This window comes from Grammomys surdaster, unplaced genomic scaffold, assembly GCF_004785775.1.
Source record: "Grammomys surdaster isolate TR1022 unplaced genomic scaffold, NIH_TR_1.0 341, whole genome shotgun sequence".
Classification (NCBI taxonomy): domain Eukaryota; kingdom Metazoa; phylum Chordata; class Mammalia; order Rodentia; family Muridae; genus Grammomys; species Grammomys surdaster.
Window position 1 is genome coordinate 593021 of NW_021604760.1, and position 27004 is coordinate 620024.

The following is a 27004-nucleotide window of genomic DNA, read 5'->3' on the forward strand; positions in this document are numbered from 1 at the left end:
AGAGGGCGTTACCACAGAGCAGCCCCATTGGGGTGTCAGCACACCCAAGGCCTTAGGACAGCAGAGAGGGTGTCACCTCACTTTGTCTTTTCTGCTATCACAAGCAGGCCAGCTCGGCAGGGAAAGTGGTAAGACTGCCAAGTAAACATGTTTTTTTTGTGGGAAGTCACCTCTGATAACAGTCTTGAGGCCAGGCTAGTGTGACAGGCATGCTTACAAAGTGAAGGGTGTCAGCACTAGGGAAATCTTGTTTTGCTTAAAACGATGTCAGAAAGATAATGCACAACGCAAAGGAAGAGCCCAGTGAGACAGCACAAAGCACGGGCCACACTCCCCTGTGGAGAGATCACCTTTCTCGTGACCTTCTAGAAAACAGTTTGACAGCATATGGCAAAAGTCTTGAAAATATTTCTATGGGTTTCATTTAGGAACTAAGGGAACATGTTCCCAGTGACAGTGAGATGCAGACAGAGGCTTATGAATAAGAGTGTTCATGTCAGGTCTCTGAGTTCAAAGCTAGCCTGGACTACAGAGTAAGTTCCAGGATAGCCAGGGCTACACAAAGAAACCGTGTCTTGAAAGGCCAAAAACCAACCAAACAAAAAGGGTTCATTTCAGCAGTATTTGCAGTCAAACAACCTGGGTATAAAATAGAAGGCTGGGAAAATGGTCTCAGTTTTCCTGGGTAGTGGGATATAATATAACCAAACTATTAAAACAAAAAGAAAAGATCTGTAAATAGAATAAAAGCAGATTGTAAATACTGATCTAGAAGCTGACACTGGTTTTCTTTACCAAGCTTTAGAGCAAGTGTTCTACCTTCATGGCCACTTGTTTGTGGTGATATTGTGAATGCCTTTCATTTTCTTAGTCTACCTTCCCTCCTTTCAAACATTAAAACAAATAATTTTATCAGGAAAAAAATGTGGTTAAAGTCATGAAGGGCTGGTCAGGTGGTTCACAGGTGACAGGTAAAGACATTTGGCCACCAAGCCTGGGGACCTGAGTTCAATTCACTGGAGCTACATATAGGTAGAAGGAGAGAACTAACTCCAGAAAGTTGTCCTCTGACCTCCACATGTGTACTGTGGCATGCATATGTTCATGCATACACAATTAATATAATAAAAAAATTTAAAAGGTGGAGTGAGAGCTAGAATGTTGAGAAATGTTGGTAGAAAAACAGGAAAAGGAGGGAGAAGCATGCTGTTGGTGGTGAAGAGCTTGGATTATGGAGTCTTTAGAGCAACAGCTCTCAATCTGTGGGTTGAGACCCCTTTGTGGGAATGGTCTCAAAGAATCCTTTCTCGGGGGTCATCTAAGAAAGACTATCTGCATATAAGATATTTATATTGGGATATATATTTGTATCAGTAGCAAAATTATGGTGATGAAGTAGCAGTGAGAATAATTTCATGATTGGAGGTCACCACAACATAAGAAACTGTCTTAAGGGATCCCAGCATTAGGAAGGCTGAGAACCACTGCTTTAGAAGAATTGATGGAAGGATGTCAGTCAGTTTCAAGTGAGGAACCTGAGGCTATAGTAGAGAGGGACAGGGACTTGCGTTTCATAGTGAGAAAGTGGCAGGATTTGCCTGAGGCTGCCTGGCTGTGGGCCACACTTTCCACTTTCCACCAGTGTTGTTATGTTGCTAAGAAGTTACCAACCCCCAAGGAATCTGAGGGATTTGGGGTGTTGGTGATGGTAGGTCAGTCGTCTCATTATTCACTGTGAGTAGCCTTGTAGGATGACAGCAAAGGAAGTGAAGCAGTAGCTGGGGTTCACATTTTATGGGCAGCTCCATCATGTGTAAGCTACCAGTCATGTCTAGCACCCAGTTAGTGCCCCCATATTGAAGAACAGAGTCCACACTAGCCACCTACGCCTCTGGTTCTGTCAGGCTACAGTGCTACAAAGGGCGCAGTAACAAGGAAAGGCACACGGAATATCTGTCTCTTTAAGTTGGATTTCTTTCACCGACATCAGCACTAAGGTTGTGCCAGGCATTTCCTACTCTTAACAACTTTACAAGTGTCAGCTGTTTTAATTACCATGTTAAGTCTGTGGTGGTAGTCATCTCTATTTTACAGAGGCGCAGAGGTTCAGTAACCTGTTAAAGACACACAAATCATTGGTTAAACAATTTGAAATTGCCAGTAGTTGACCATTTTGACCTATAAAAACAGAGAGTTGAATATGTTTGAGCCTAGTAGCAGGTGGGGATGTTGTGAACTTGAAGGGGCTGGTTGCAGGGCCTGCAATTCACACTGTGCCTCTCCATATCTGCCCATCTAGAGCAGGTAGTACTTGGCTATTGGTCTTTCATGAAAGCAGGATGCCAGCATGTTGCCTGGTCTTGCTTTGATCTCTGCATCTCTCACACATTTCTCAGGCTTCTGCTGTCAGGAAGCCACAGTGCTTGTATGCCAGGCGGGGCCTGATTCAGCCAGCCCCACTGCTCTGGAGCATTTGAAATTTGTTTTTCAGAGGTATCTGAAGGTAGGTGCCAGCCACACCGGAACGAAGTGATGTAACTGTGCTGTGTCTTCTCTCACCAGGAACTAAAGCTCGCTTCTCATGAGGAAGCCCTGTCCTTTGTGTCCCTGGTGGATGGCTACTTCCGGCTCACTGCAGATGCTCACCATTACCTCTGTACTGATGTGGCTCCCCCACTGATTGTCCACAATATACAGAATGGCTGTCATGGTCCAATCTGGTTGGTTCCAAAATTCTCTCAATTACCTTTGGTGTGAAAAGAGCCCAGGTTTTAGAGGTAGAAAGTCCCCTCAGCTCCACATGTGGCCAGTTGTTAGGGTGGGATGAGTGTCCATACACTTGGAGGCTGTCTTCTTTGCACAGCGTGCTGAGCTTCCACCAGCCCTTCCTGTCATTTCCTGCTGTTTCCTGCCATGGCCCTTAGAGCATGCCCCCAACTACTCCCTTAATTTGATCTCTGCTTCGCATAGTTTAACCCCTTCACCTCTCCATAGCCAACTCCTATCCTGTCCAATACTGAGCACTTGAAGGGAGACAGGATGTAGATCTCTAAATCTTAGGAATTGTCTTCATCTGTATTCCATGTGACAGGCTTAGCCCCCTTCTACGAATCTTGGTTACCCAAGAGAAAAATAGTCTAGTGGTGTGTGGTCACTGGCTGAGAGAGGCTCACAGCTTTATTAGCTCATGAAGAATTGCAGAACAAGAAACTGGCCACCAGAAAAGCATCATCCTCTGGTGTTCCAGCTTCAGTTGAGCCTCCACACACTTACACTGCCTTTTCCTAGTGTCTGATATACCCTTCTTTTAGCACAGTGGTTCTCAACCTTCCTAATGCCATGACTCTTTAATACAGTTTCTCATGTTGTGATGACCCCAACCATAAAGTTACTTTTGCTGCTACTTCATAACTGTAATTTTGCTATTGTTCTGAATCATAATGTAAATATTTAATATGCAGGATATCTGATATGCCACTCCAAATGGGTCACAACACACAGGTTGAGAACATGTTGCTCTAGGGTCTCCACAGCCCCTCCTTCCTTCAGGTGTTCAGGTGCTGCCTTCTCTGAGAACTCTTCTAATCACCTTATGTAAAGTGACAACATTCTGTTGTCCCCTCTCTGTCTCTCCTCCCTGGATAGTGCAGTCTGCTTTGAGTTCCTTCAGTGGTGTTCATTACCCTCTTACCACCACCATTTAGTTTTATGTCCATGAGCTTCCTGTTTGACTTCCATCTCTTCCCAGAGTGTCTCCTAAAGGCAGGGCTATAACTGCATTGCTTGCTCCTGTGTTGGTATACACTGCAAAGACACTGAGTGAGCGTGAAGGAGTAAATGTTGCGTGTCTGTGGGAGGCTGAAATCTACATTTAAAATTTGATTAAACATTGACGAGCCCGTGTCTTGCTAGCTCTCAAAGAAGGGACAGGGTGTGTGTCCCGTGTGAGGACTCAACATGAGTGAGGGCATAGAAAGATCAGTGGCCATATGACACAGGTGGAAAGTACTTGAAGTCTCTGCTTTTCTGTTTTTGGGGAGAGGTGTTTCTTTTTTCAAGACAGGGTTTCTCTGTGTAGCCTTGGCTGTCCTGGAACTCATTCTGTAGACCAGGCTGGCCTTGAACTCAGAGATTTGCCTACCTCTGCCTCCCAAGTGCTGGGGTTAAAGGTGTGCGCCACCAATATCCGCATGTCTCTATTTGTCTAAAGTACACTGACCACATCAGTCCTCTTTCACCAGTACTTGTGAGCATACTTACCAGGTACTAGTAACCATTTAGCTAGTGTGCTGTGCCCTTTGGGCATCAAGACTCACTGCATTGGGGAATACAAAGGAGCATAGGTGTGTTCTCCTCTAGTACTCTTTTACTCACCACCGAGGTCTTTATTCCAGTTGTCACTGATTAAGCTCTTACTGTGATCCCGGCCAGGTGTGGTTACTGAGGACACAGCAGTAAAGGAAGTGGATCCGACTGCCCGCCTCAGCAGTTAGAGGGAGGGGCTGGAAAGGGCCAAGCGCGGGACTCCTCTCAATCCTTAGCAGCTCTTACTTACTTACTAGTATTGGGGTGCACTCTTCTGGTAAGATGTGGAGACACGTCTTTGTAGAATTTGAGACAATCAAGCAGGCTTTTGTATGTTGAGGGGCAGGAGGTGAGTTTTCCCCTAGAAATTGGAAACTCTGGGCGTCTCAAGCTCCTTCTCACCACCTGCTTCACACCATGCCAGAGAGAACTTTCGGAGCCAGGCAGGTAACAGGATGTGGCTATAAGCTTGAGCTAGTGCAGGGAACTGGGTGTCCCTGCAGCTTATGTACTATGGTATGAGCCTTTGTCCTTTGTCTGCTTCTCTCTCCAGCACAGAATATGCCATCAATAAGCTGCGACAAGAAGGGAGTGAGGAGGGAATGTACGTGCTGAGGTGGAGCTGCACTGACTTTGACAACATTCTTATGACTGTCACCTGCTTTGAAAAGTCTGAGGTCAGTCGGGACACAGGTGTGGGCCAGGGGATGCAGCCACGAGGTAGCTGTTCACTACCACCCAGCCCAGGAGCTGTGACAGAAAGCAGCACCTGGGTCTCTGAGCAAGTCTCTGGTAGTCTGGAAAGAATATCAATATCCTACCTGATAGGACACGCAATAGCCAGTCTCTGTATTCTTTCTTATGTCTGGTCCCCCTTCCCTCCTTCCGTCTCTTTTTTTCTTATCTCCTCCTTCCTTATTTCCTCCCCCCTCCACTCCCCTTCTCTTCTCTTTTCTCTCAGGAGGAGGACTGTAGCTTTGGAAGGTAGAACATGACTAGAAAACAGCCTTCCATCAGGAACATGTGAACCCTAGCTTAGTTATCTAGAGTGACTTACTTTATAGCCGACGGCAGAATCATCAGACCTAGAACTATGTTTGCCTATGGCATTCTCTGGTGTAGACTGATGTCAAAGAGCCAGCTCATCAACATGGCCTGTTTTTCCCAGCAACTGCAGCTTTGGGCATTTTAACATTAATTGCTTTCCCAAGGTGTCTGCTTCATAAACATCCAGATGCTGCTCCAAATGGATTGCTGATTCATGGTCCCTCAAATGCCTTTGCTATTCATGCAACTTTTTAGAATGTTTAAGAGGTTTTAGAGAATTTTAGATGATGATGAGGGTGAGGTTTTGTTTGTTGTGGGGTTGGGCTTTTCTTCTTCTTTTCTTGGTTTATTTTTTGAGACAGGATTTCCCTATGTAGCTCTGGATGTCGTGGAACTCAATGTAGACCAAGTTGGTCTTGAACTCAAAGAGATCAGTGGCCTCTGCCTCTTGAGTGCTAGGGTTGAAGGAATGTACCACCATGTCCAGTGAAGATGGTGAGTTTTATAGAGTTAGTCTACATTAAATCTCCCAGCAATAGTAAGGCTCACCCAGCCTGGAAAGCTGAGTTGAGAGAGCCTGTTAGATGGAGGCAAGGCATCAGACTCAGGGGACAAGTGTAAGAGAGCCCCAGGAGTGGGCTCTGTCACAGTGGAAGGAGGAAGTCACATGAGGAACCCAGTGCTCCCAGGTGTATTGGTAAAGTTCCAGGAGTGTTCCTGAACAGCCAGACCCCAGGGCTGCCTTGGGCTCGGTGGCTTCCTGTTTTCACTTACTCATCAGTCTTTGGAGGAAGTTTAATAGTACGATGGCTGTGTGAGGTAGCCCCGCCTCCTGAGTAGAATCAGAGCAACATCCTAGTTGGTCAGGTTACCTGGGGAAAGAACAGTCATAAAGAAGATGTTTATTTCATTTTGTGTACATGAAATTAATTAAAACTTACAGAGGTCATATGATAGAGGCGGTGCTATTCCATTGTATGGGTTTGTAGGATGACGTAACCTTGTGGGCACTGATACTTTAAATGTCATGCCCAGTTTATACCATAAGGTCTTCTTGGCTCTCATTCTTCATTTTTTTTCTTTGTATAAGAAGAGCCATGGAAGAAAGCTGCTCAGACTTGGTTTTGTGGTGCTGGAATTATTGCCTGGATGGACAGCCAGATACCAGCTCTCAGTGAGCTCCTCCTTGGCCTGGTTCATGGTGTGCAAGGGCTCACTTTGAAAAAGTTCTGGGTGAATGTAGCCATCACATTTCTTCATGCATAGTACTAATTAATCTTTATATAACACTTTTGTGGTTTTTTCTTATAAAATTAGCATATATTAATTATATTTAATAATGGGTTTTATATTTTCATATATACATGTATGTATATATACATGTATATATATACACACACACATATACATGTATGTATGTATGTATATATGATCCATATTCACCCCCCTATAATCCTTGCCTCCTCCAATTCCTGCCAGTCTCTTTCCTCAGAAAGTCCTTCTTCCGTTGTCATGCCTTTTTTTTTTGATGACCAACTGAGTTTAATTAGAATTGCTCATAGGAACACAGGGTCCACACTAGCAGCTATACCGCTAAAGAAAATGTCTCTTTCTTCCCCAGCAGCTATTAACTGTGTTTATAACATCAGGAAGGATGGACCCTCCTAATCCCTTCCTCCCCTTTATGATAAAATGCTAGCCTGCCCAGTCTTATCCTGATAATCACTGAGAGTTCAAGAGTGCAACAGCTGTAGTGTGCTAGGAAGATGTCTCTAACACTCTGCCCCTTCCTCCTCCGAACACTCCACCCTTCCTCCTCCGTGCATTCTTTTGCCCTTCTTCCACTTTGTTCTGCGAGCCCAAGAGGAGGTGATGTAGATACCCATATGGAGTTCAGTTTTCAGCAATTAGCATTCTAAAAAGGTTTTTTATTTTTTTTTAAATTTGCAACAATCCTATGACATTTTTTCATGGCCTTCATCTTACAGGTCAAAACCCAAGTAATATTTCTGTAGCTGTAAGCTCTGTATACTGACGTGCTTGACTTCCTTTTGCTTTCCTGGGCACTGTGTCATTATTGACTTACTGGTTGGTTGGTTTGTTGATGAAGTTTATTAGGGGATATTTTTAAACACACAGTTTCTACACCTTCTTGCTCAGTGCCCCCTAATATCACACTGCCTGATCCCATTCTAAACATGGTTGTTTTTGTGGATGACAGGTATTGGGTGGCCAGAAGCAGTTCAAGAACTTTCAGATTGAGGTGCAGAAGGGCCGCTACAGCCTGCATGGCTCTGGTGACCACTTTCCCAGCCTGAGAGACCTCATGAACCACCTCAAGAAACAGATCCTGCGCACGGACAATATAAGCTTTGTGCTGAAACGCTGCTGTCAGCCTAAGCCTCGAGGTTTGTCTCTGTGTTCAAGCTAAGCTGTGCCCCTCTGGGTTGTCATTTACCACTTGTGATGCTTTACCCATGTGGGCTAAAGGATGCTGTCTGAGTTAAAGAAACTGTAGTCCTAGTTGTTTTTCTTTAAGCTCTGTTTCAGGTCTGTCTCTGTGCAACATCTCATCTCCCTAGTGCCAGTATTGTCTGTATAACAGACATACACCTCTCCTCAACACCCCAGTGAGACTGTAGAAGAGACTGCTTAGGATTAATAAGCAGAGATTTTTTTGTGATTTGAGTAAAGTGGCTTTACACCTCAGTTTGGTTTATGTTATCAGACAAATGTTTCTGGCATGTCTGAGGGCTAAGGAACTGTGTTAGGTGGGAAGACCCAGGCCCTGTTCTCTGAGGGTATATAGTCTAGTGCAGATAATATTACAGATCACTGAGACCACCTCAGTATTTGATGAGTGATAGATAACATACCCTGGGGTGAAAAGAAAGAGATAGTCAAAATCTCTGAGTCAGGAGGCAGATCTTGAGCTGAGTGTTGGGTGATGAGAGGGAGGTGCCAGTTAGGCAAAGGCCTGCCCAGTAGAGCTATGGAGTATGTAGGGACCAATGTGGCAGGCCAGGGCAGGAGCTGCAGGGAGCTTCTAGAGGACCATTGTGAAGTAGAGAAGGAAGGGAGAAATGGAACCGAGGAGAACAGATTTGGGGTAATATAGGGGCCCTTGGCTGCCATATCAAGGGACTGCAGCCTTCTCCTGCAGTCAGAGGGCCCTATAGAAGGAGCAGGAACTAAAACTCAGGCAAGGGGCCAGGGACTCACCTGTTTTTGGTTAAGCTTGGAGAGAGGCATGGCTAATGTCCTTGCCTCAGAATATGATTGTGAAAGGATGCTTTGGGGGTTACCTGGCCAAGGGCCTCATCTTACAGAATGAAATGAGTCTCATGGAAAGTCATGGAAACTTGGGGTCAGGTCTAGCCCCAAATGCTAGATCCTATATATTGGAGTTTTTGTTTCTCTACCCCTACATGCTGTCTTGCCTTTGCTGGATCTTGGTTGTCTAAGTCCTTGAAGAGAAGGTAGCACACAAGCTCTTGACACTAGCCTTGAAGCAGGCTCTTTGAGACTATATTGTTCTTTAAGAGAATTACCTTTGAGTCTTCCTAAGGAATGGGTAGAAAGGGCCTGGGTTTTCTAGAAGTTCTAGAGATTAAACCCAGGGGCTCATGCACACAAGTCAAGTGCTTTCCCTTAAGCTGAGGTACACTTCTAGCCCAGGACTTTGAGTTCCCAGTGTGTGAATTATGTTTTAGTCTCAGCAAAAGGTGAGTTCCTAAATGTGGTGAAGGAGGAAGGCCTTGTGTTCTTGTTGATCAGATAGGGTTACCTGCCAGCCTCAGAGTAACTGCAACCTTTGTTTTCACACTAGCTGATATGCCGCAAAGGGCGAAAACACATCTGCCTCTTGGCCATGAGACCTCAGAGCTCCTTAGGGCTTTAAAGGCCAATGGTCTTATTTACTTACATGACCACCCTTCTGGTGTTAAAAGAAGATCTTACTTCCCTAGGGTTCATGGTCCCTGGGAGAAGACAGCATCCACGGAATTGAGAAGGCTGCCAACTAGGATGTGCATTCCCTGAAGGGTGCCTGTCCAGAGTTCTGATGTAGCTATCACCTCTAATGGCATAGATCTGGAAGCCAGTAGCTTTGGAGGGGAAGAGTGTAGGAACAACGTTGAATATCTCTTGTGTGACTTTTCCTGGGGCTCTTCTGAAATGGAGCGTTGAGAGTACCTTGTGTCTGCTTTTCTCTCTTGCATAAGAACTCTGAAGGTCTGGGTGTCACTCACTGCTCTCTGATTCATGGGAAGCTAGAATGCACACCAAATCTTGTGCAGGACTGTCCCATCAGGTGATAATGTTGGAATATCTTCCACTGTAGCAGTACCTCCTATGTTCAAAGTAGTTTAGTGACTATCTTACTGGTTTTTTTTTTTTCCATATAGGAAGTTGGTTTCGGGGATATTCAGTGACTTGCTCAAGGCTTCACAGCTAATGGTATCAGCAGTAGTATAGTAGTGACAGTAAATAATAACAATAGCTTTTGACATCTTAGTAAGTGTTTGGTCTGCCAGTTTAAAGATCTTACGTGTTATATACCATTTAATTATCAGAATAATTCAGGATGCTTGGCTAAGATCCCAAGTGGACAAAGTCTGGAGATTTGAACACTGTTTCACCTGAATACACTGATACTACTTCTCCATCCCATCTACATATGCTTTGCATAGGGATAGGTACTATGGTCACCCAACTCTGGGACCTAGGGTGTCTCTCATCTGAGGGGAGGGAGAGAAAGCTGAGGAGCCCAATGTGAAGCTTCCTTGTGTTAGTTCTCAGAACCTGAAAATTAGAGAAGTACTAAAATCAGGAACATGTGACACAAAGAGTCATTTCAGGTTGCTCCGTTTCTCTGTACTTTTAACTGTAGGGTTCCCAGAGCCAGACACCCTGTCCTAGGTTTTATACTGGAATATACATCTCTTTGTGGAATAAATAATGCCATTGAAAAGACAGGTGGCCAGCCAGAAGCATATGACAGACAAGTAAGCCCTTAGTCAGGCCCAGCACTCAGGCCCACATACCACTGAATGTGTGTCAGTACCTGTCCTCTTGGTTCTCCTCAGTACAGGCAGGTATGCTGCTGATTTCCACTTAGTTGCTCCTTGTGGAAGATGTCTGCATTCTGATACACAAGGCTGGAGCATTCTGGTGGGAGACTAGGGTGGTTGATCATGATGACCGTGGCTGCCAGTGGTGGAGCCTTTACTACATACTAAAGAAAGCGCTTCTGGGCATGGTCTCATCTGTTTCACTTAGCAACCTGAGGGCACAGCTTTCTTGTACAAAACGTACTTATGGTGGTGAAATGGCTCCCCCTCTCACAGGTAAGGTGTAGTGCAGGTACCCTGACTCACACAGATAATCAAGCCATGAGCTACTTTAGACTCATCCTTCTCTCTGATTCACAGAAGGCCTGCCGCCAGCCTCCTCTGTCTGTCCTCATGTAACCAGTCAAATAGCCTCATTATATTTGACTCTGTTCCTTCCTCAAGATGGCTGTACAGAGCCTATTTAAATTGTATTTTCCCAGGGAATAGGCTAGAGTCAAAAGAGAACTGTGCAAGGAATGGGCTCAGAAACAGGAGCACCCAGAAGATGACTGAAGCCAGTTTCTGGTACTTAGATTTGTACCCCAGGAAAGTCAGACTAGAGTCTGTTCCTGGGTGCTTTATGAAGCCTTCCTCTCTGGCTTAGCAAGCTCTGTGGTTAGGTTGCTGAATGTCTTTGAGCCTTTATTCTGATCTGGAGTACAGATAAGGCCGCTGACAATTGCTGTCTCTTGAGCTTGGGCACAGGAGTTAACAGTTTCTTGTAGAACAATACCCAGCATAGAGAAAACAGAACGTATGAATGTAAACAAAAAACAGAACATATGAGTGTAAACAGAAAAAAAAAACAGCCCTGCTCTAAGAAGATTTGAGGATCATGTAACCAATGTGGTAACCTACTGCTTAGCAGTTTATTTACACTAGTCTATGTGTGGGTTCTGTGAATTGTGCCTTGGAATTTCTACAGATTTTTGGGAACTTTCTTATCAGAATCCAAGAATTAGAACTCCCATGAGAGAATATTTCTCCCTAAAGTCATTGTCGTCCAATGCAAGAAAGTGGAACAAGGAGACCATCTGTGAGTTGTTACTTCCCTAGTGGTACTGGTCCAGCTAAAGGAAGTACATGATATATTCAGTAACTACGTCAGGTCAACCTGATTCCCAGAGGATTCTGTACTGTGTCTGAATGTGGAAGGCAGCTTACAGAGGATAAATTCCTTACAGCCCATGTAACCCTGGCCTGGCAGACCTGGTCATGTATTTGCTGTTTAACTTAGTAGAGCTTGGGAAATGGCCTACTCCTAAGCCACATGCTTAGAGGCTGCAGCCTCATAGCAAGATTTCTAGGACCCTTATTCTAGGTTGCCTTTTCCTTTCATCTGCATATAGCATGTACTTCCCTTTTTCACCGGGTTCACTAGCCTCAAAGCATCTGTCTTTCCTCATTCAGCTCACCCCTGGTGCTTCCTATATTTAACAAAGTCTTGTTGGAAACTAGGAAACAGAGTGTTTGCACAAGACCCTGGTTTTGATTCCCGCAAAGTAAATACAAAGCCAGGTAACTTGTTGAGCACTCATTATATTCTAGGCTGTAGACATGGAGCAGGAAATGAGACAGACATGGTCCCTGGCTTCTTGAGACTGACTTTTGTCATTTGTTTTATTTTTTTCTTCTTTTTGAGACAGTCTAAGCTATTCTCCAACTCACTCGTTGCTCTCATGTACTAAGATTATAGGCATGTGCCACCATATCTTGCCATTCTTAGATTTAAATGTTCATTTCCCAAAGGAACCTTGCCTCATCTCAGATCCTGCTATGTGAACCTTGGGTAAATTGTAGCTCTCCATGTGCTTGCTGACTCATGTTGACAGCCTGTAAGCTCCTGGAGGGTATGAACTAAACATTTACCTGACACAGACTTGTTCAAGGATGTAACTAGCAAACACATGTGTTCGATAAGCCCCATGGGTCAGCACACAATGGCTAGCCATGTCAGTGCAGAATGGTGCTCAGAATTCTCTGATCTTTTCACAGAAATCTCCAATCTGCTAGTAGCCACTAAGAAAGCCCAGGAATGGCAGCCTGTCTACTCCATGAGCCAGCTGAGTTTTGATCGGATCCTTAAGAAAGATATTATACAAGTAAGTCCTCACTAAGGGTCTTTGTCCAGCTTCAGTCCTAAAACCCCATAGGGTAATCCATGGAGATTTGAGGAAGGGGGATAAAGTCTGCTTTGGGGGAAATTCTAGTGGAAAGAGAACAAGGAGGTAAGGCCACCCAGGCCCACCTTTCATTTTACCCAGTCTTGCTGATGGCCTTCCCCTGAGAGACTAATCCTTGATGGATGTAGATGAGGAGGTGTGGGCTACCTGGGGTAGAGGTACGGGATCACTGACATGGCAGCAGAGATTGGTGTCAGTGGACAGAGTCTGGGCTGACGGTCCCCACCCCACAGAGTGCTGTGTAATAGTTCCTCTGGGGCTTGGTCTTACCTTTTCAGGAGGGACTTAACAAAGGGAATAGAGAGAACAAAGACTCCAAGGGCAGGGCAGGACAAGAGCTGGCTTCAGAAAGGGAGCCCTCTGGGGATCTCAGACCATTGCCCCAGCCTTCCTTGGGATGGCCTTTGATACCCAGAATCTCCAGACTAAGCCAGGCCCACAGAGGCACTTACATAGGTGGGCCTAGTTGCCATCCTCAGTGGCATGTGTGGTTATGCAAAATCTTGTCTTAGAAGGGCAGAGCTGGTTTCCTAGCGAAGGACACTAAAGCAGAGCCCCAGAAGATGAGTCACCAAGGCTCTGCTCAGACAGAGAGAACTGTATTGAAGGATGCTGGAGTGAACATTGGTCTTTGTGGGTTCTGTTACCTAGTCCTTGGAATTAATTAAGTCTTCTTCTAGGGAAGAATAATTGTCTTGAAAAAGCATATGCCTTTTATGGAATGTTCTGGGAATGCAGCTTCCCATAATGCTGATGGATCACCTCATGACAGATGCAGCTCTAATGAATAGTTGCAGGACTTTGTCAGAGTATAGCAGACAGGGAGGATAAATGGCCACTCTGCTGTGACAGATAACAAGTGGTGGTATTTGTGTAAATTAATATACCTGATTAACAGTGGTGTGTGTTCTGTCGGGAACAGGCTTCCTAGGTACCGACCACAGTCCATTTTCTGTATTTGCAAGAGCTTTCATAAGAGCTCCTGTTTGCAAGCTCTGTGGGGCTGATATTAGCAGCTCAGTGTTATGTTTTATGTATCACATGCTGATTTCCAAATATTAGGAATTAAAAATCAGAAGTATTGAAACACAGTCTAGAAGGGTCCTTAGAGGCAGACAGATCATTCTGTGCATGGGTGGACTCATTTGTCTGGTGCTGTGGTCACCTTCCTTCCTATGAGGAAAACACCAGCCCGGTCCTCAGCTTGGACTGATGCTGACATGATTTGTGCTTCTCAAGCTTCTTATGCATGTCCTGGTGGGTGCTGCAGAGTGGTTGGATGGGGAGTGGGGGAATGGAGCATGGACTGAACGGCTCTGAAACAGAACACACAGGCTCAACAGTCAAGTGTCGGCACACTGTGAGTCAGTCTATACCAGAAGCCTTTATGCCTAAGCTCCTACTCGTTTCACTGCATTACACAGCAGATGGGATTATTACTCTGTTTACAGAGACTAGGCTGAGATCAAGCATCATGAAGTTAAAGGCCAGTGTGAGAGGATAAAGGCCCCTTTCCTTTGTCCCCCAGCCTGAGAGCAGAGATGCCATCTGGCAGAGTACTCCTTAAGTCTGCTTTGGAGACCTGGCTGTTAGATACTCCTCACAGGTTTGTGATAGACTGCAGCTGGGTTACAGGGTGACCCTTGAGATGGAGAACAAGCTGCTTTTCAGGAGTAGGGTTGTGATCTGGTCAAGGAAATGTCAGTGCCGTGCATGTCTATCTAGGAGCTTTGAGTTTTTCTAGAGACCGGATGAGGACTCTAGATGATGCTTGCGCTGGCCCCATCCCACTGTGTTCAGTATCCCATTAAGGACTCAGCCCTGACCTGAGCCATCGTGATGGAACGGACAACTTTCTGCTTCCTTCCTTAGGGCGAGCACCTTGGCAGAGGCACAAGAACACATATCTATTCTGGGACCCTGCTGGACTACAAGGATGATGAAGGAACTGCTGAAGAGAAGAAGATAAAAGTGATCCTCAAAGTCCTCGACCCCAGCCACCGGGACATCTCTCTGGCAAGTGTGCCCCTTCTCCGGAGCTGGGGGAGTGAGCTGGCCAGGAAAACCTCTGCACTTTTTGGCCATGTGTTCCCAGCCTTGTCTTTCAGAGTTCTTCCCCTCAGTGCTGCCTCACTGGCTATGTGAGAGTCGTGAGGGAAGACTGGTAGTGAGGAGGGAGCAGCCTCCTGTACCTGTCCTGTCCTGTCCTGTCCTAGTCTGTCCCTGTTCCCTGCTACCAAAAGCCCTTGTGTCATGCTGTGGGTCTCTGGAACAAGCAGAGTGGTCTGAGAACTCTGAAGGGGTTTCTCAGGCTTTCACATGCTTGGCAACATGAAGGCCCAAAGATGTCAAATGACTTGACCAGAACTCTCAGACTGATAGAGAGGACCAAGGCTAAGTGTGGAGCAGGAAGTGGCTGCCTGCTTGTATTAGATGAGAGTAAGGTGGGCCTCGTGGCTGTGGGAACATTGGTAGGGAGCTCATCCCACCAGCCTTACTCTGCATTGTTGGGTTTTCTAAATAAATCTCACACCTTAGTTAGAGTGGCTCAGAGGACAAGGCATGTCCATGACACCAGACAGCCAGGAGAACAGTATTCAAGTCTGGCAGGTGACAGTGGTGACCTTTTCTGGGATCCACTGATGGTCCCTTAGCAATTCAGCATCCCTTTGTTCTTTTTTCCCACAGGCCTTCTTTGAGGCAGCCAGCATGATGAGACAGGTTTCCCACAAGCACATTGTGTACCTCTACGGCGTCTGTGTCCGAGATGTGGAAAGTAAGTCTGTTCTTCCTTGGAGAGAGCAGCTGGCACTTGCTGGGGTAGTGGGTGGGTACTATGAAGATGCCTTAGGCTTTTTGCCTTTTTGTTTATAGGAGAAATCAAGGTCATGTGTGGAGGTCTGTGGTGGCCCTGGTTCAGTTTCATTCATTTCTTTACCATTTCTCTCTTACCACTCTGGGCCCAAGTGTGTAGACTGAGGCATTCTGGTGAGGAATGGCAGGGCTTGAAGGTGATGAGTGAACCTGAGGTGGGGCTGGCCTGCTGAAGAGACTCCTGCCAGCTCTCCTGCTCAGAACCTCTGCTCTGAATCCCCGATAGGAATATCCAGGAAAAGGAGGTTTATATTATTTTAAACCGGAGCTCTTTGATCTCTAAACTCTGTAGTGCTGGCTACTCTTTTGTTCATTTGGGAAATGTGTTGAAGGAAAGTTTTGTCCTATAGGCGGTCTGAACTTTGTGCTGCAGTTGTATGGTAAAGTAGCAGTGGTGATGACCGCTGTTCTGAATCTCTGCTCTATGTGTTAGACACTTAGCCAAGGCATTCTGTGCCTTGTTTAATAAATCACCCTCATCCCAAGGTCCCTGGGAGAGGTAATTACTGCTGTTTGCACATATACAGATGCAGGCTGAGGCTCAGGAGAAGCTGTCCCTTGCTGGAGGTCATCTAGATTAGAAGTGGAAGAACCTGGGATTAGGCCAGTTTCTGAGCAGTGTCTTTTAAGGTGAGAAAGAATTACCTCTAGATAGACAGAAGGTTCCAGAGGTGGCTATTTCTGTGTCTGCAGATATCATGGTGGAAGAGTTTGTGGAGGGGGGACCGTTGGATCTCTTCATGCACCGGAAAAGTGATGCACTGACTACCCCCTGGAAGTTCAAAGTTGCCAAACAGCTGGCCAGTGCCCTGAGTTACCTGGTAAGAATGTTTTTGTGTTGATGCCCATCAGGACCTAGAGTGTTCCCTTAGGGTTGGAGGGAGTAGGTGTGAAAGGCATGTGGGTGAGGGGTGTTGGTAAGCAGGTAGATGGGTTGTTGGTACCAGATTCCAGGAAAGAGTTCTGTGTGCATGGGTACTTCATGCAAACAGTTAACTGGTCACTGTTCTGTAGGCTTTCCTACGACTCTTGCCTAGAGGAAAACAATACCATGTTGGGGACTGACTGTATTATACAGCAAGAGGAGGAACAGGACTGCTTTTATTTGCTTTTCTGACACTGGGATAAAACATAAAAACAAACTTGAGGAGAAAAAGGGTTTATTGGGCTTACAGGTCTGTTATTGAGGGAAGCCAAAGCAGGTATTGAAACAGACCACAGAGGAAAGCTGCTTACTGGCTTTTTCCTTGGGGTTGTTGGATGTTTCTAATACTTGGCTAGTGATGGTACAGAGTGGCACCATCAGTCAGCAATTAAGAAAGTGCCCCTACAGATATGCCCACAGGCCAGCCTGGTGGAAGCAATCCTCAAGTGAGGTTCTCTCTTCCCTGCTGTGACAATCAAGATAAGCTATTATTTAGTACACTGAATGAATATGGGAAAATCCATTAGAGGTAACATTATGGGCACCGGCCATGGGACAGCTGCTGCAGGTTTTACATATTCTAATGTGCACCAAGTCTGTGAGGCATGCTCTGCCATTATCTCTGTTTGGTTGACCAAAGGCCAAGGGACATTACAGGAGGTATCTCAAACAGAATGTCATAGGTGGACCAGGCTGTGGGTCTTCTGTGACTGGCGTGGAGAGAGCTGATCTGTGGGGCCAGGGTTGTGGGCAGAGAAGACAAGGCTGACTTACCACATAGACCCTTTTTATTCTACAGGAAGATAAAGACCTGGTTCATGGAAATGTGTGCACTAAAAACCTCCTCCTGGCCCGTGAGGGCATTGACAGTGACATTGGCCCATTCATCAAGCTTAGTGACCCTGGCATCCCAGTCTCTGTGCTGACCAGGCAAGGTACGTGTCTGTCCCCACTTTCCATCCCCTAACCGTCTCCTCTACCTCTGTATCCACCAGGCACTGACCACCAGCAACAAGAAGTGCTGCACTGTGCTGGGCCTCCCTTTAGAGAGCTAGCAGATAGGTACACAGTGCTGCTGTTGTGGCCTGGGTAGGCTCTAGTACAGAGGGAGAGTAGAACCTTGTGGTAAAGGGGCTGTGTTCAATGGTGCTGGCATAGCACAGCGTCCATGACAAATGGTCAGATTGGTGTTGGGGCAGAAGCCGGATGTCCCGGATCTTCCCCTGCTGTGTTCTGGAACCCAGCTGTAGCCACTGGGAAGTTTGGAAGGCAGCACATTACTTTTAACCAAGAGACTGCTGAGATCATCACCCTTGCAGTGGATTAAGTTATTCTGAATTATCAGCTCTAGAAGGAACAGCAGCCCCAGGAGCCAAGACCTGAAGCTAGTGCTTCCCAGGCTATGCTCAGCCTCAGGACCTGGTCTATTAAAGCCTTTGCTACCTTCAGTGTTGAGTTTTAGTCAACTTAGCACAGTGAATGTTACTCAATCATGTAGTAAGAGAGTAGAAACTATGAAGGAGAATAAGCCCCGAAATGGTCCTAAATATCCACTCTTTGGAGGGGGAGCAGGAATCTCTTGTTCTTTGGAGCCTGATTTGTGGGTGTCATGTGGCGATCATTCAGTAGTCCTTGGGCAGACACCCCTGTCAAGGGTCTTGTCCTTGGTGAGTCATTGATGATTCTAGTATAAGCAGAGAGGCCTGGAATCCAGTGATGCCCACAATACGGAGTGGATTTGGGGGTAAGACCTAGTTCAGGAAGTTGTTTGTGCTTCATGTGGCTGTTGCAGGTCTCTGAGGTAGATATGGCAGGGCCCTGGTGCATAGCTGTGCAGAAGGACAGATTAAGAGGTTTGGAAAGGTTAGGTGGGCTTGAGTCCAATGCTAGGCTCAGGAGCCACACTGCTGCTCCACTTTCCTTGACAGCTAGAAGGCTGATCTGTGGAGGCCACTGCATTAGTCAAGGGCATTTCCAGGGGACATGGCAGAGTATCTTTGAGATTGCTGACTCTGACCTTGGTTAGAAGAAGCCAGAAAAAGAAGCCTGAGAGGTTATCAGGAGAAAGAGATATGTGGCTGCTTTTTCTAATTTTAATTTTTAATATGTTGTTCTGTCCTCTTGCACTTAAAATTAACATTAACCGTGTGGAACCATAGCCTAGGATATGTTTGTGGGCAGCTGCCTGCCTCTGCATGTGGGACTTCCCACTCCTCCCTTTTTCTTTCCCTAGCCTTTGTTCAGACACCTGTTCTTCCATGGTGGCTCTGTCCTGGTGTTCTCCTGCTTTTGACACCAGGTTTTAAAAGCTGGCCCTTCTGGGGAAGCTTGTGAGATAGGGCCTTTGTGCTGGCCCTTATCAGAACACCTAGGGTGCTGTCTGATGGGCTCACTACAGGACTTCTGTGGCCAGGAATTATGCAGGCTGCAGGCCCACCCTTCCAGCTGTGGTGGCAGTGTTTTGCATATTAGATGGTTCCAGGAGCTGGTCTATAGGTAGGTCTGTTGTCTTTCTCCAGAGTGCATAGAGCGAATCCCCTGGATCGCTCCTGAGTGTGTTGAAGATGCCAAGAACCTGAGTGTGGCTGCTGACAAGTGGAGCTTTGGAACCACACTTTGGGAAATCTGCTACAATGGCGAGATCCCCCTCAAAGACAAGACCCTCATTGAGGTGAGTAGTTGTTTCCAGAATGAGGTGTGTAAGATCTCAGATGCTCATGGGCCTTGCACAGTGGAAAGAAGTGGGCATGAATCTCTACCCCCCCACCCCCCAGACCTGTGAACTTTGTTATCTTACAAAGGTAAGTAACCTTCTTACGCCTCAGCTCCATCATCTATAAAATGGGAATAATGACTCTGTTGTTGAGTTCTTAGGAAAGTAGACAGGCATTGAACGGCTGCAGTACTGACGAGGTTTTAAATGATGTGGAGCTCCTGGTGTGTACTGTCCTAGACAGGACTGAGGCTTGGGCCTTTCCTTCCCCTGAGGACTGCTAAAGGTGCAGGGGAGATAAGCACCATGCAGGTAATAATGAATCTGCCTACAGGGCCTCTGCAGTCCAGCTACAGCGTGGAGATGAAAGACAGGGATCTCACTTAGTTATAAAAAGTGGTATTTTTTATTTTAAAATAATAAAAAAAATGGGGGACAATACTTCTTAAAAGGTCATAACTGTGCCATTCCTGACTGACTGCCTGCTATACTTTGGCATGGTGTACATGTAGCTTTAAAATTTAATGTTGTGTGAGCACTTCCTTGTGGGAACTTAATGAGTTAATTGTCCAGCTCTGACTTCCCTAGCTCACCTTACTTTGGTATTTACACAGTTTGCTCGGTCTGACTGCAGAGAATACCTTTGTAGGGTAAGCATGGCTTGATGGTTTACTTCTGAGCAGTGTGGTAGCTGAATCTAGTGGGTGAATGTGAAGGATCATGACGGCTGATGCTATTGCCACACACTGCTGGGCTTCCCTAGAACACTGCATCTTGGAAGTGGGAGGTGCTACCCTTTCCCCTTGGATCTGGGATATGTCACTATCAGGACTGTGGGTTCCTCATTCTGGAAAGAGGCCTCTAAAACCCCACATTGGAAAAATTTGCCTTTTGGCAGAGACATTGGGGATTGAAGTGGGGATTGGCAATTGTTTCTGATGGTGTGGAGTTGGAAGGTCTGAGGGTGGGTACTTTGTTTCTGAATTGTCATTCCTTTTTACAGAAGGAGAGGTTTTATGAAAGCCGCTGCAGGCCTGTGACTCCATCCTGCAAGGAGCTAGCTGACCTCATGACTCGCTGTATGAACTATGATCCCAACCAGAGACCCTTCTTCCGAGCCATCATGAGGGACATTAACAAGCTGGAGGAGCAGAGTGAGTGTGGACCAGGATCAGTCCCAGCCTCAGAGATTGCTGGGGCAGGGAGGGTAGCAGTCCTGGTTATTGCTTGCTGGCTAATCTGTTTCCTTGTCTCTTCACTTAGATCCAGACATTGTTTCAGAAAAGCAGCCAACAACAGAGGTGGATCCCACTCATTTTGAAAAGCGTTTCCTGAAGAGGATTCGTGACTTGGGAGAGGCAAGTTATACTTGGGGTCCTGCCTTCTGTTTGCATTACTTTTCTGCATGGAAAGCTGCCGTATTCCCCTTTGTCCTTCCTCAGAGTTTTTAAAAGAAGCACCTTAATGCACTTTGTCGGGGACACCTGACCATGCCATGTGCACTTACTTGCACATGAATGACTGTATAAATACCCAGGACCGGGGACAGCTTCCTCAAGAACCTTGACTTTCCTCTGTGGTGTAGAAGAGGGCCAAGTACAGATGTAGTCTCAAGAGCCTCTCACTCTGACTCTTCTGAGGTTATACTGGGACTCCTTAAATAAGGAGAGTGCCAAGATACGAATGACAGATTTTCCTTTGAGTAGTGTGACCACAGCAGTTCCTGGGTTGGTATTTTCATGTAGACAGACCTTCAGTAGTTCACTTAACATGTCTGTACTGGGTTAGCAGCATCTGTAGTGGACATTTTCACTCTCGTGGTCCATCATCCTCATACTGTTAAATGGCATATTTGGGATGTGAAGATCCCCTGTGCAAATGTTCTCTTCAGCCCCACTAGCCCTGTCCTATAGTGTGGACCTGTGACTATGAAAGAATGCCTCGGTTGTCCTCTGGATCCAGAGGAAGCCTTGTTGCTTTTAGAGTAAACTGTCTGGGAAACTGGGATTGATAAAGTGGGCCCTTAGTCACTAGCTGCTTTCTTAGTCTTCGCTCAGTAGCAGAGGATGAGCTGAGCTGAGAGGAGAGTCTGGAGAGAAGCTGTACCTATTAAGGTCAGACTGAGGTGATGCTTGTGGCCTTGAGAGACACAGTGTGAGACCAAGGCATTTCCTCAGTGCAGCTAGCTTGTCTGGGCCTCTCTGATACACAGACATCTTCCTTCCAGGGTCACTTTGGGAAGGTTGAGCTCTGCAGATATGATCCTGAGGGAGACAACACAGGGGAACAGGTAGCTGTCAAGTCCCTGAAGCCTGAGAGTGGAGGTAACCACATAGCTGATTTGAAGAAGGAGATAGAGATCTTACGGAACCTTTACCATGAGAATATTGTGAAGTACAAAGGAATCTGCATGGAAGACGGTATGTTGTGCACACTGGACTGTGGGATAAAGGCCCAGTGGCTCTTTGGGTCCTAATGCCATTGCCTGGCAGGCAGTCCTCGGCTTCATCTTTACCAGCTCCTGTGGGCTGTCAGACCTTCAGGTCTCGTATCAACAAGGCCTTTACCCCATGGGAGTCTGCCTAGACTGTCTCCCAGCTGCAGGATGTGAACTTTGTCTTTCGGACCCATGCATCATGCTGGGGACCGACGCAGATAGCCACCTGATGCTAAAAGGAAGTTAGAAGTACTCGCCTCCTTTCCTATTCGGATCTAGTACTACCTAGGGCATTTTGCTTTGTCCTTATTGAAGCCAAGGTAGCAAATAATACTTAATAGTAGTACTTACTGATACTGTACCGTATCTGCAAGGCAGCCTACTATTCATGCATGTGCTTTAAAACTGGTAGTAAAGGGGTATAGGCCATGATTTAAAAACCGACCTCTTGTCTATTGATGCACAAAGCACTAGGACTGCGTTACCCTGATTACTGCTGAAGTGTCTGTGCCTGTGGGTAGGCTCCTCCCCATGCTTCAGGGGCTAAGCTGACACCCCACCCCCAGGCCCTTTCTGCAGAGCCCCATGCTCAGTCCTCTTTGCAGCCTCATCTGATGCCACTTTCTTCTAAATAGGAGGGAATGGTATCAAGCTCATCATGGAGTTTCTGCCTTCGGGAAGCCTAAAGGAGTATCTGCCAAAGAATAAGAACAAAATTAACCTCAAACAGCAGCTAAAATATGCCATCCAGATTTGTAAGGTAAAAACACACAAACAGAAAAAGGCAGCCTGTTTTTAAAAAGCAGGCGTTCTGTACCGGGTAAATGGTTAGTAATTAGACCTCAGTGGGAGACTGTAATAAATGAGCTGTGTTTTTAATTCTGCACCATTTGCATGAAACATGAGCCTCCACTCTGCAAGTGAGTGGGCTTGTTAGGTCCAACAGCTTTACTTGGATTTTTTTTTTTATATGTTGTTTAATCTTATAACAAAAACTGTCAGTGATATGGGAAGAAATAGCTTTTTCCCCCTAATTGTGCACTGGAAGATAAAAACCATAACCTGAAGTGACTTTTTCAGTGGGTCTGACCCTCTGCTCTCTAAGGGGGATGGACTATTTGGGTTATCAATAGTACCTTTTCCTTTGCAATGGGCCTGAGCCACACTTTTCTCTTAGGGAATGGACTATTTGGGTTCTCGGCAATATGTTCACCGGGACTTAGCAGCAAGAAATGTCCTTGTTGAGAGTGAACACCAAGTGAAGATCGGAGACTTTGGTTTAACCAAAGCAATTGAAACTGATAAGGAGTACTACACAGTCAAGGATGACCGGGACAGCCCAGTGTTTTGGTATGTAAACCATCTCAGAAGTGCTTTGTAGTTTAGCATGGTCTTGAAGCTGTGCTTGGGTGCTTATCAGCTGCTCTGCTGACAGTTGAGGCTTAGCACCAGCTTTTTAAGAGTGGGAGAGAGGTCTGGCCATCATCAATTCAGCCTCTGTAGCTTCATGTGTGCAGGCAGCACCCACCATAGTTCTCATAGCTGTGAGCAGGTGGAAGAGGCTGGCTCTTTCTTAATACATCCCTGTAGAAGGCCTGGAGGGATCACAGGGCCACAAGGTAGACATTGGCCATAGCCAAGGAGATCCTGCAAGAGGGATACTTAGCTAGGTTTTAGGAACCACTAGTTATAGGGCCGACTACCATCATCTCTCAGTCTGGAACACTTTCCTGAGGAAAGCTGCCTGTTTCCCCTGATACCTCTCACAGATAAATAGCAGCCCTCTCCACCTGCAAAGCCTATACATATTCTTCCTTCCTCATTTAAAAACCAAGTATTTTTGAGGCCCTTGGTTGTGCCAGCGAATCCTGAATTATGGTGAGGCAGCCAACTTAGTGGGACAGTGGCACAGGCTTCAAGGCATGGGTTTTGAAAGGCTGTGTGTGATTGGGTAAAAGCTGAGAGGAAATGGGAGAGGCTGGAGCTGCGCTGTGCTGACAGAGGTAAGGGGGAACTGAAACCAATTGCATCATTGGGTAGTTTTATAGTGAGTGGCTGAGTCAGAGCCAAGGAACCTGAGTTTGGGAGCCAGGACTTGACCAGAGTTGAAGGATACACAGTCTGTGCAGAAGGTCACCATGGAGGGGAACAAGAAAGGGACAAGGGACAAGGGAATCAGCTGCTTCAGTAGGACAGGCTGCGACAGTAGTAAGTGGATTTGTCTGAGGAGTGTTCAGGAAACCAGTTCTGGGATGCCTTGACATCTGGTATGGGCATTTGGGCATTGTTCACCAAAATAGTGACGCCAGAGAGGATGCTGACTCTTAGCTTACAGGGATATAACTTGGGGCTAGTCTTCAGGGGACTGTCCCCTGGAACATGAGGAACACAAATCTCTCATTAAGGGCAAGTACCATGCTGCTATGAGTCTCTGGGCTGCTGCTGCCTATGTTAGCTATGCACTGTGGCAGCATGAATGGACTGACGTGCCACATTCCCTCAGAGGAATGTGACTTAATGTTCTGAAGAACAAAGAAGTAGCTTTCCTGAGGTACTCTTAGTTTTTGGAGGAAATAAAGGCTCACTCCCTGCTTTCCTTTCAGGTACGCTCCGGAATGTTTAATCCAGTGTAAATTTTATATCGCCTCTGATGTCTGGTCTTTTGGAGTGACACTGCACGAGCTGCTCACTTATTGTGACTCAGATTTTAGTCCCATGGCCGTAAGTATTAACTGCTACCTCTTAAATGGAGTCTGGTCAGCATGCTGCTTGGCAAGGTCTGGCAAAGTTTGCCTTCACAAGTACAGAATTCAGTAAGATGACCCAAGTTTTTAGGGTGAGGGCCATCTTAAGAGAGGATGGTGAACTTTGAGCAGTGGGTAGGGGCTTTGTTTTCTTATAACTGACAGCTGTGGTTGGTCCCCTCAGATGTTGCTTTTATGGACTAATCCTGAGAGTGTAAATAAGGGTTTTAGACTTTCACTTGAAGTTATAGAAGAGAAAAAGCTTTGTTGCTTTACTTTCTACTTATTTCTGGAAGCTTCACCTTAATTTTGTTCGGTTTTATTTTACATAGTTGTTCCTGAAAATGATAGGCCCAACTCATGGCCAGATGACAGTCACACGGCTTGTGAATACTCTGAAAGAAGGAAAGCGCCTGCCATGTCCACCCAACTGTCCTGATGAGGTAACTGTGTCCCCTTTGTGGGAGGGAAACTTCCTTTTAATGTTTTTATAGCTTGACTTACAGAGCAGAAGACCGTTACACTGCTCGAGAGTTGGCTCTTGGTTAAGAGCACTTGCTACTCTCTGAGGTCCTAGGTTCAGTTTACAGCATCCACACTGGGTAAGCCATGGGAGAAATCCCCCTGTGGTGATAACACTGATGCTCAGGCAAGGCTCCTCTTGGAGCTGTGGCCTCCGTCCTGCGCATATCTGCCTTCGCAGAAGGGCACATGATGAGGTCTCACCACTGCATCCCATTCACTAGCATTTTCAGACTTCTAGATTCTAAACTGGCTCAAGCCTTTCCACACTAGACTCTAGATGTTCAGAACTGTGGTCAGAGGGAGATGCCATGGTGGTGAAGCGGGTAGGCACACTGGTAACTTTCCTGCTTCTCTCACCGGGTCCCAGTAGTGACCTGGATTCTGTTGAAAGTTAACCTGTGAGAAACAAATGTTAATGCCATTTATGAACTATTATTTTCTGTATTTTAAGTTATTCAAATACTCAGTTCTTCAGTCATATTAAGGAAAGATAGTTTCCAACTTATTTTCGATAATTTTGTGGTTTTGAATGTGTGGATGCCAGAGATTGATGTCGTGTGTCTCCTTGGTTGCTCTGGTTTGGTTTACTGAGGCAGGTTCTCCCTGAAGTTAGTTCTCCTGATTGTGCTAGTCTGGCCAGTCTGCCTTACAGCTGCTGCATGTGCCTGGCCTTTTAAAATGTGTGTCATGGCTCTGAACTTCAATTACACTTATGGAGCAAGTACTGCATCCACCGAGCCAACTTTCCAGCCTCCTATTATTTTTTAGAATCTCACAAATCTGACATTATTCATACTGTTCTTGCCTTTATTTTTTCATAGGTTTATCAGCTTATGAGAAAATGCTGGGAATTCCAACCATCTAATCGGACAACCTTTCAGAACCTTATTGAAGGATTTGAAGCACTTTTAAAATAAGAAGCATGAAACAACATTTAAATTCCCATTTATCAAGTCCTTCTCTCCTAAGCCATTTAAAAACATTTTTTAAGTGAAAAAGTTTGTATTCTGCCTCTAAAGTTGCTCAACAAATACTCAAGTTACATATACATGCCTATGTCACACTGGCACTCAGCGTGTGAAGCTTTCTTTAAAGGTGTAACATCTTAAACTTAGTGATGAATAATGACAACCAAAATACTAGAATGTGCCTAAGCACTCCTTTTGGAACAGCCGAATGATCAGTTGCATAGCAAAGGACGTGTGGCGCTGTGCTGCTGGCACACTGATCTTCCATACACACTTGTGGGCTTGGCTGAAACCCTCCCTTGCCCTGAAATCCCAATGTCTATGCAGTGATAGTACAAGCAAGTAGATACCACTTAGTATACTATTGTTTCAATTTTAAAAAAAAGTCTATTCCTGCTACCTAGTAGGACTGCAGTTCTAAGCTGTTTGTGCAGTGGCACAGCCGCTGTTCTCTTGGCTAAGCACAGGTACCCACTGTAGGACAAACTTGTGCAGCAGGACGGAGCCTGGCATATACACTCTGCATGTTACTTCTTGAGAACTAGACCTGTGTTTCCTGCACAGCCTGCTTTCCATCAGACAGACTCTGCTGACTGGATGCTGTCACATCTGCCTTTAAGAATGTCAGTGTATACTCCTTCCTAACGATCCCCTGGGGGCAAGCCGCCAACCGTATTGCAAACAGGAGACATCACCCTATACTGCAAAACTACAAAAAGGAAGACCCAGCTTGGCCTACCGGACTGAAGTTCAGAATTCACTACTACATAGTTTTCGGTTGACTTGGAGGTAGCTAGGTAATCAACAATGTTCAGTTTATAATTCAGTGTGAACCACAAAGTTATTCATGACCAAGAGTCTGGCAAACATATTAATGCTGTTTAATATTGTTTGATATTTTTTCACCTTTTGAGCCCCACTCACAAAGAATTCAAGATCAGTTTAGTAGCAACAGTACAGTTGCCATTTAAATTTGTTTAGTTGCTGTACATTACCATAGTCCCTGTTTACGTCAAACCTGTGGCCCGCTCTATATGCACTTTGTTTACTCTTTATACAATAAACATACTAAAGACTTCACATGCATATGCCTTTTAATGTTAAGCTTGTATCTTGAAAAGCATTTCAAACCATTAGCTAACACAGAAAAATAACAGCATAGACTTCTG

At 45.8% G+C, this 27004-nt stretch overlaps 1 protein-coding gene across 1 annotated transcript in view; it reads left to right on the forward strand.

The window, feature by feature from the left end:
* Jak1 (Janus kinase 1) overlaps positions 1-26915 on the forward strand; it is a 111136-nt gene extending 84221 nt beyond the window's left edge. The window contains exons 9-25 of the mRNA XM_028778756.1: positions 2563-2720; positions 4859-4982; positions 7574-7760; positions 12462-12568; positions 14522-14665; positions 15338-15425; positions 16217-16344; positions 17248-17383; positions 18968-19119; positions 20165-20315; positions 20425-20519; positions 21389-21581; positions 22234-22358; positions 22776-22948; positions 24202-24319; positions 24675-24785; positions 25689-26915. Coding sequence (XP_028634589.1) covers positions 2563-2720; positions 4859-4982; positions 7574-7760; positions 12462-12568; positions 14522-14665; positions 15338-15425; positions 16217-16344; positions 17248-17383; positions 18968-19119; positions 20165-20315; positions 20425-20519; positions 21389-21581; positions 22234-22358; positions 22776-22948; positions 24202-24319; positions 24675-24785; positions 25689-25784 — 2286 coding nt within the window. The 3' untranslated portion in view covers positions 25785-26915. The remainder of the gene's footprint in view (positions 1-2562; positions 2721-4858; positions 4983-7573; positions 7761-12461; positions 12569-14521; positions 14666-15337; positions 15426-16216; positions 16345-17247; positions 17384-18967; positions 19120-20164; positions 20316-20424; positions 20520-21388; positions 21582-22233; positions 22359-22775; positions 22949-24201; positions 24320-24674; positions 24786-25688) is intronic.
* The last annotated feature ends 89 nt before the right edge of the window (positions 26916-27004 follow it).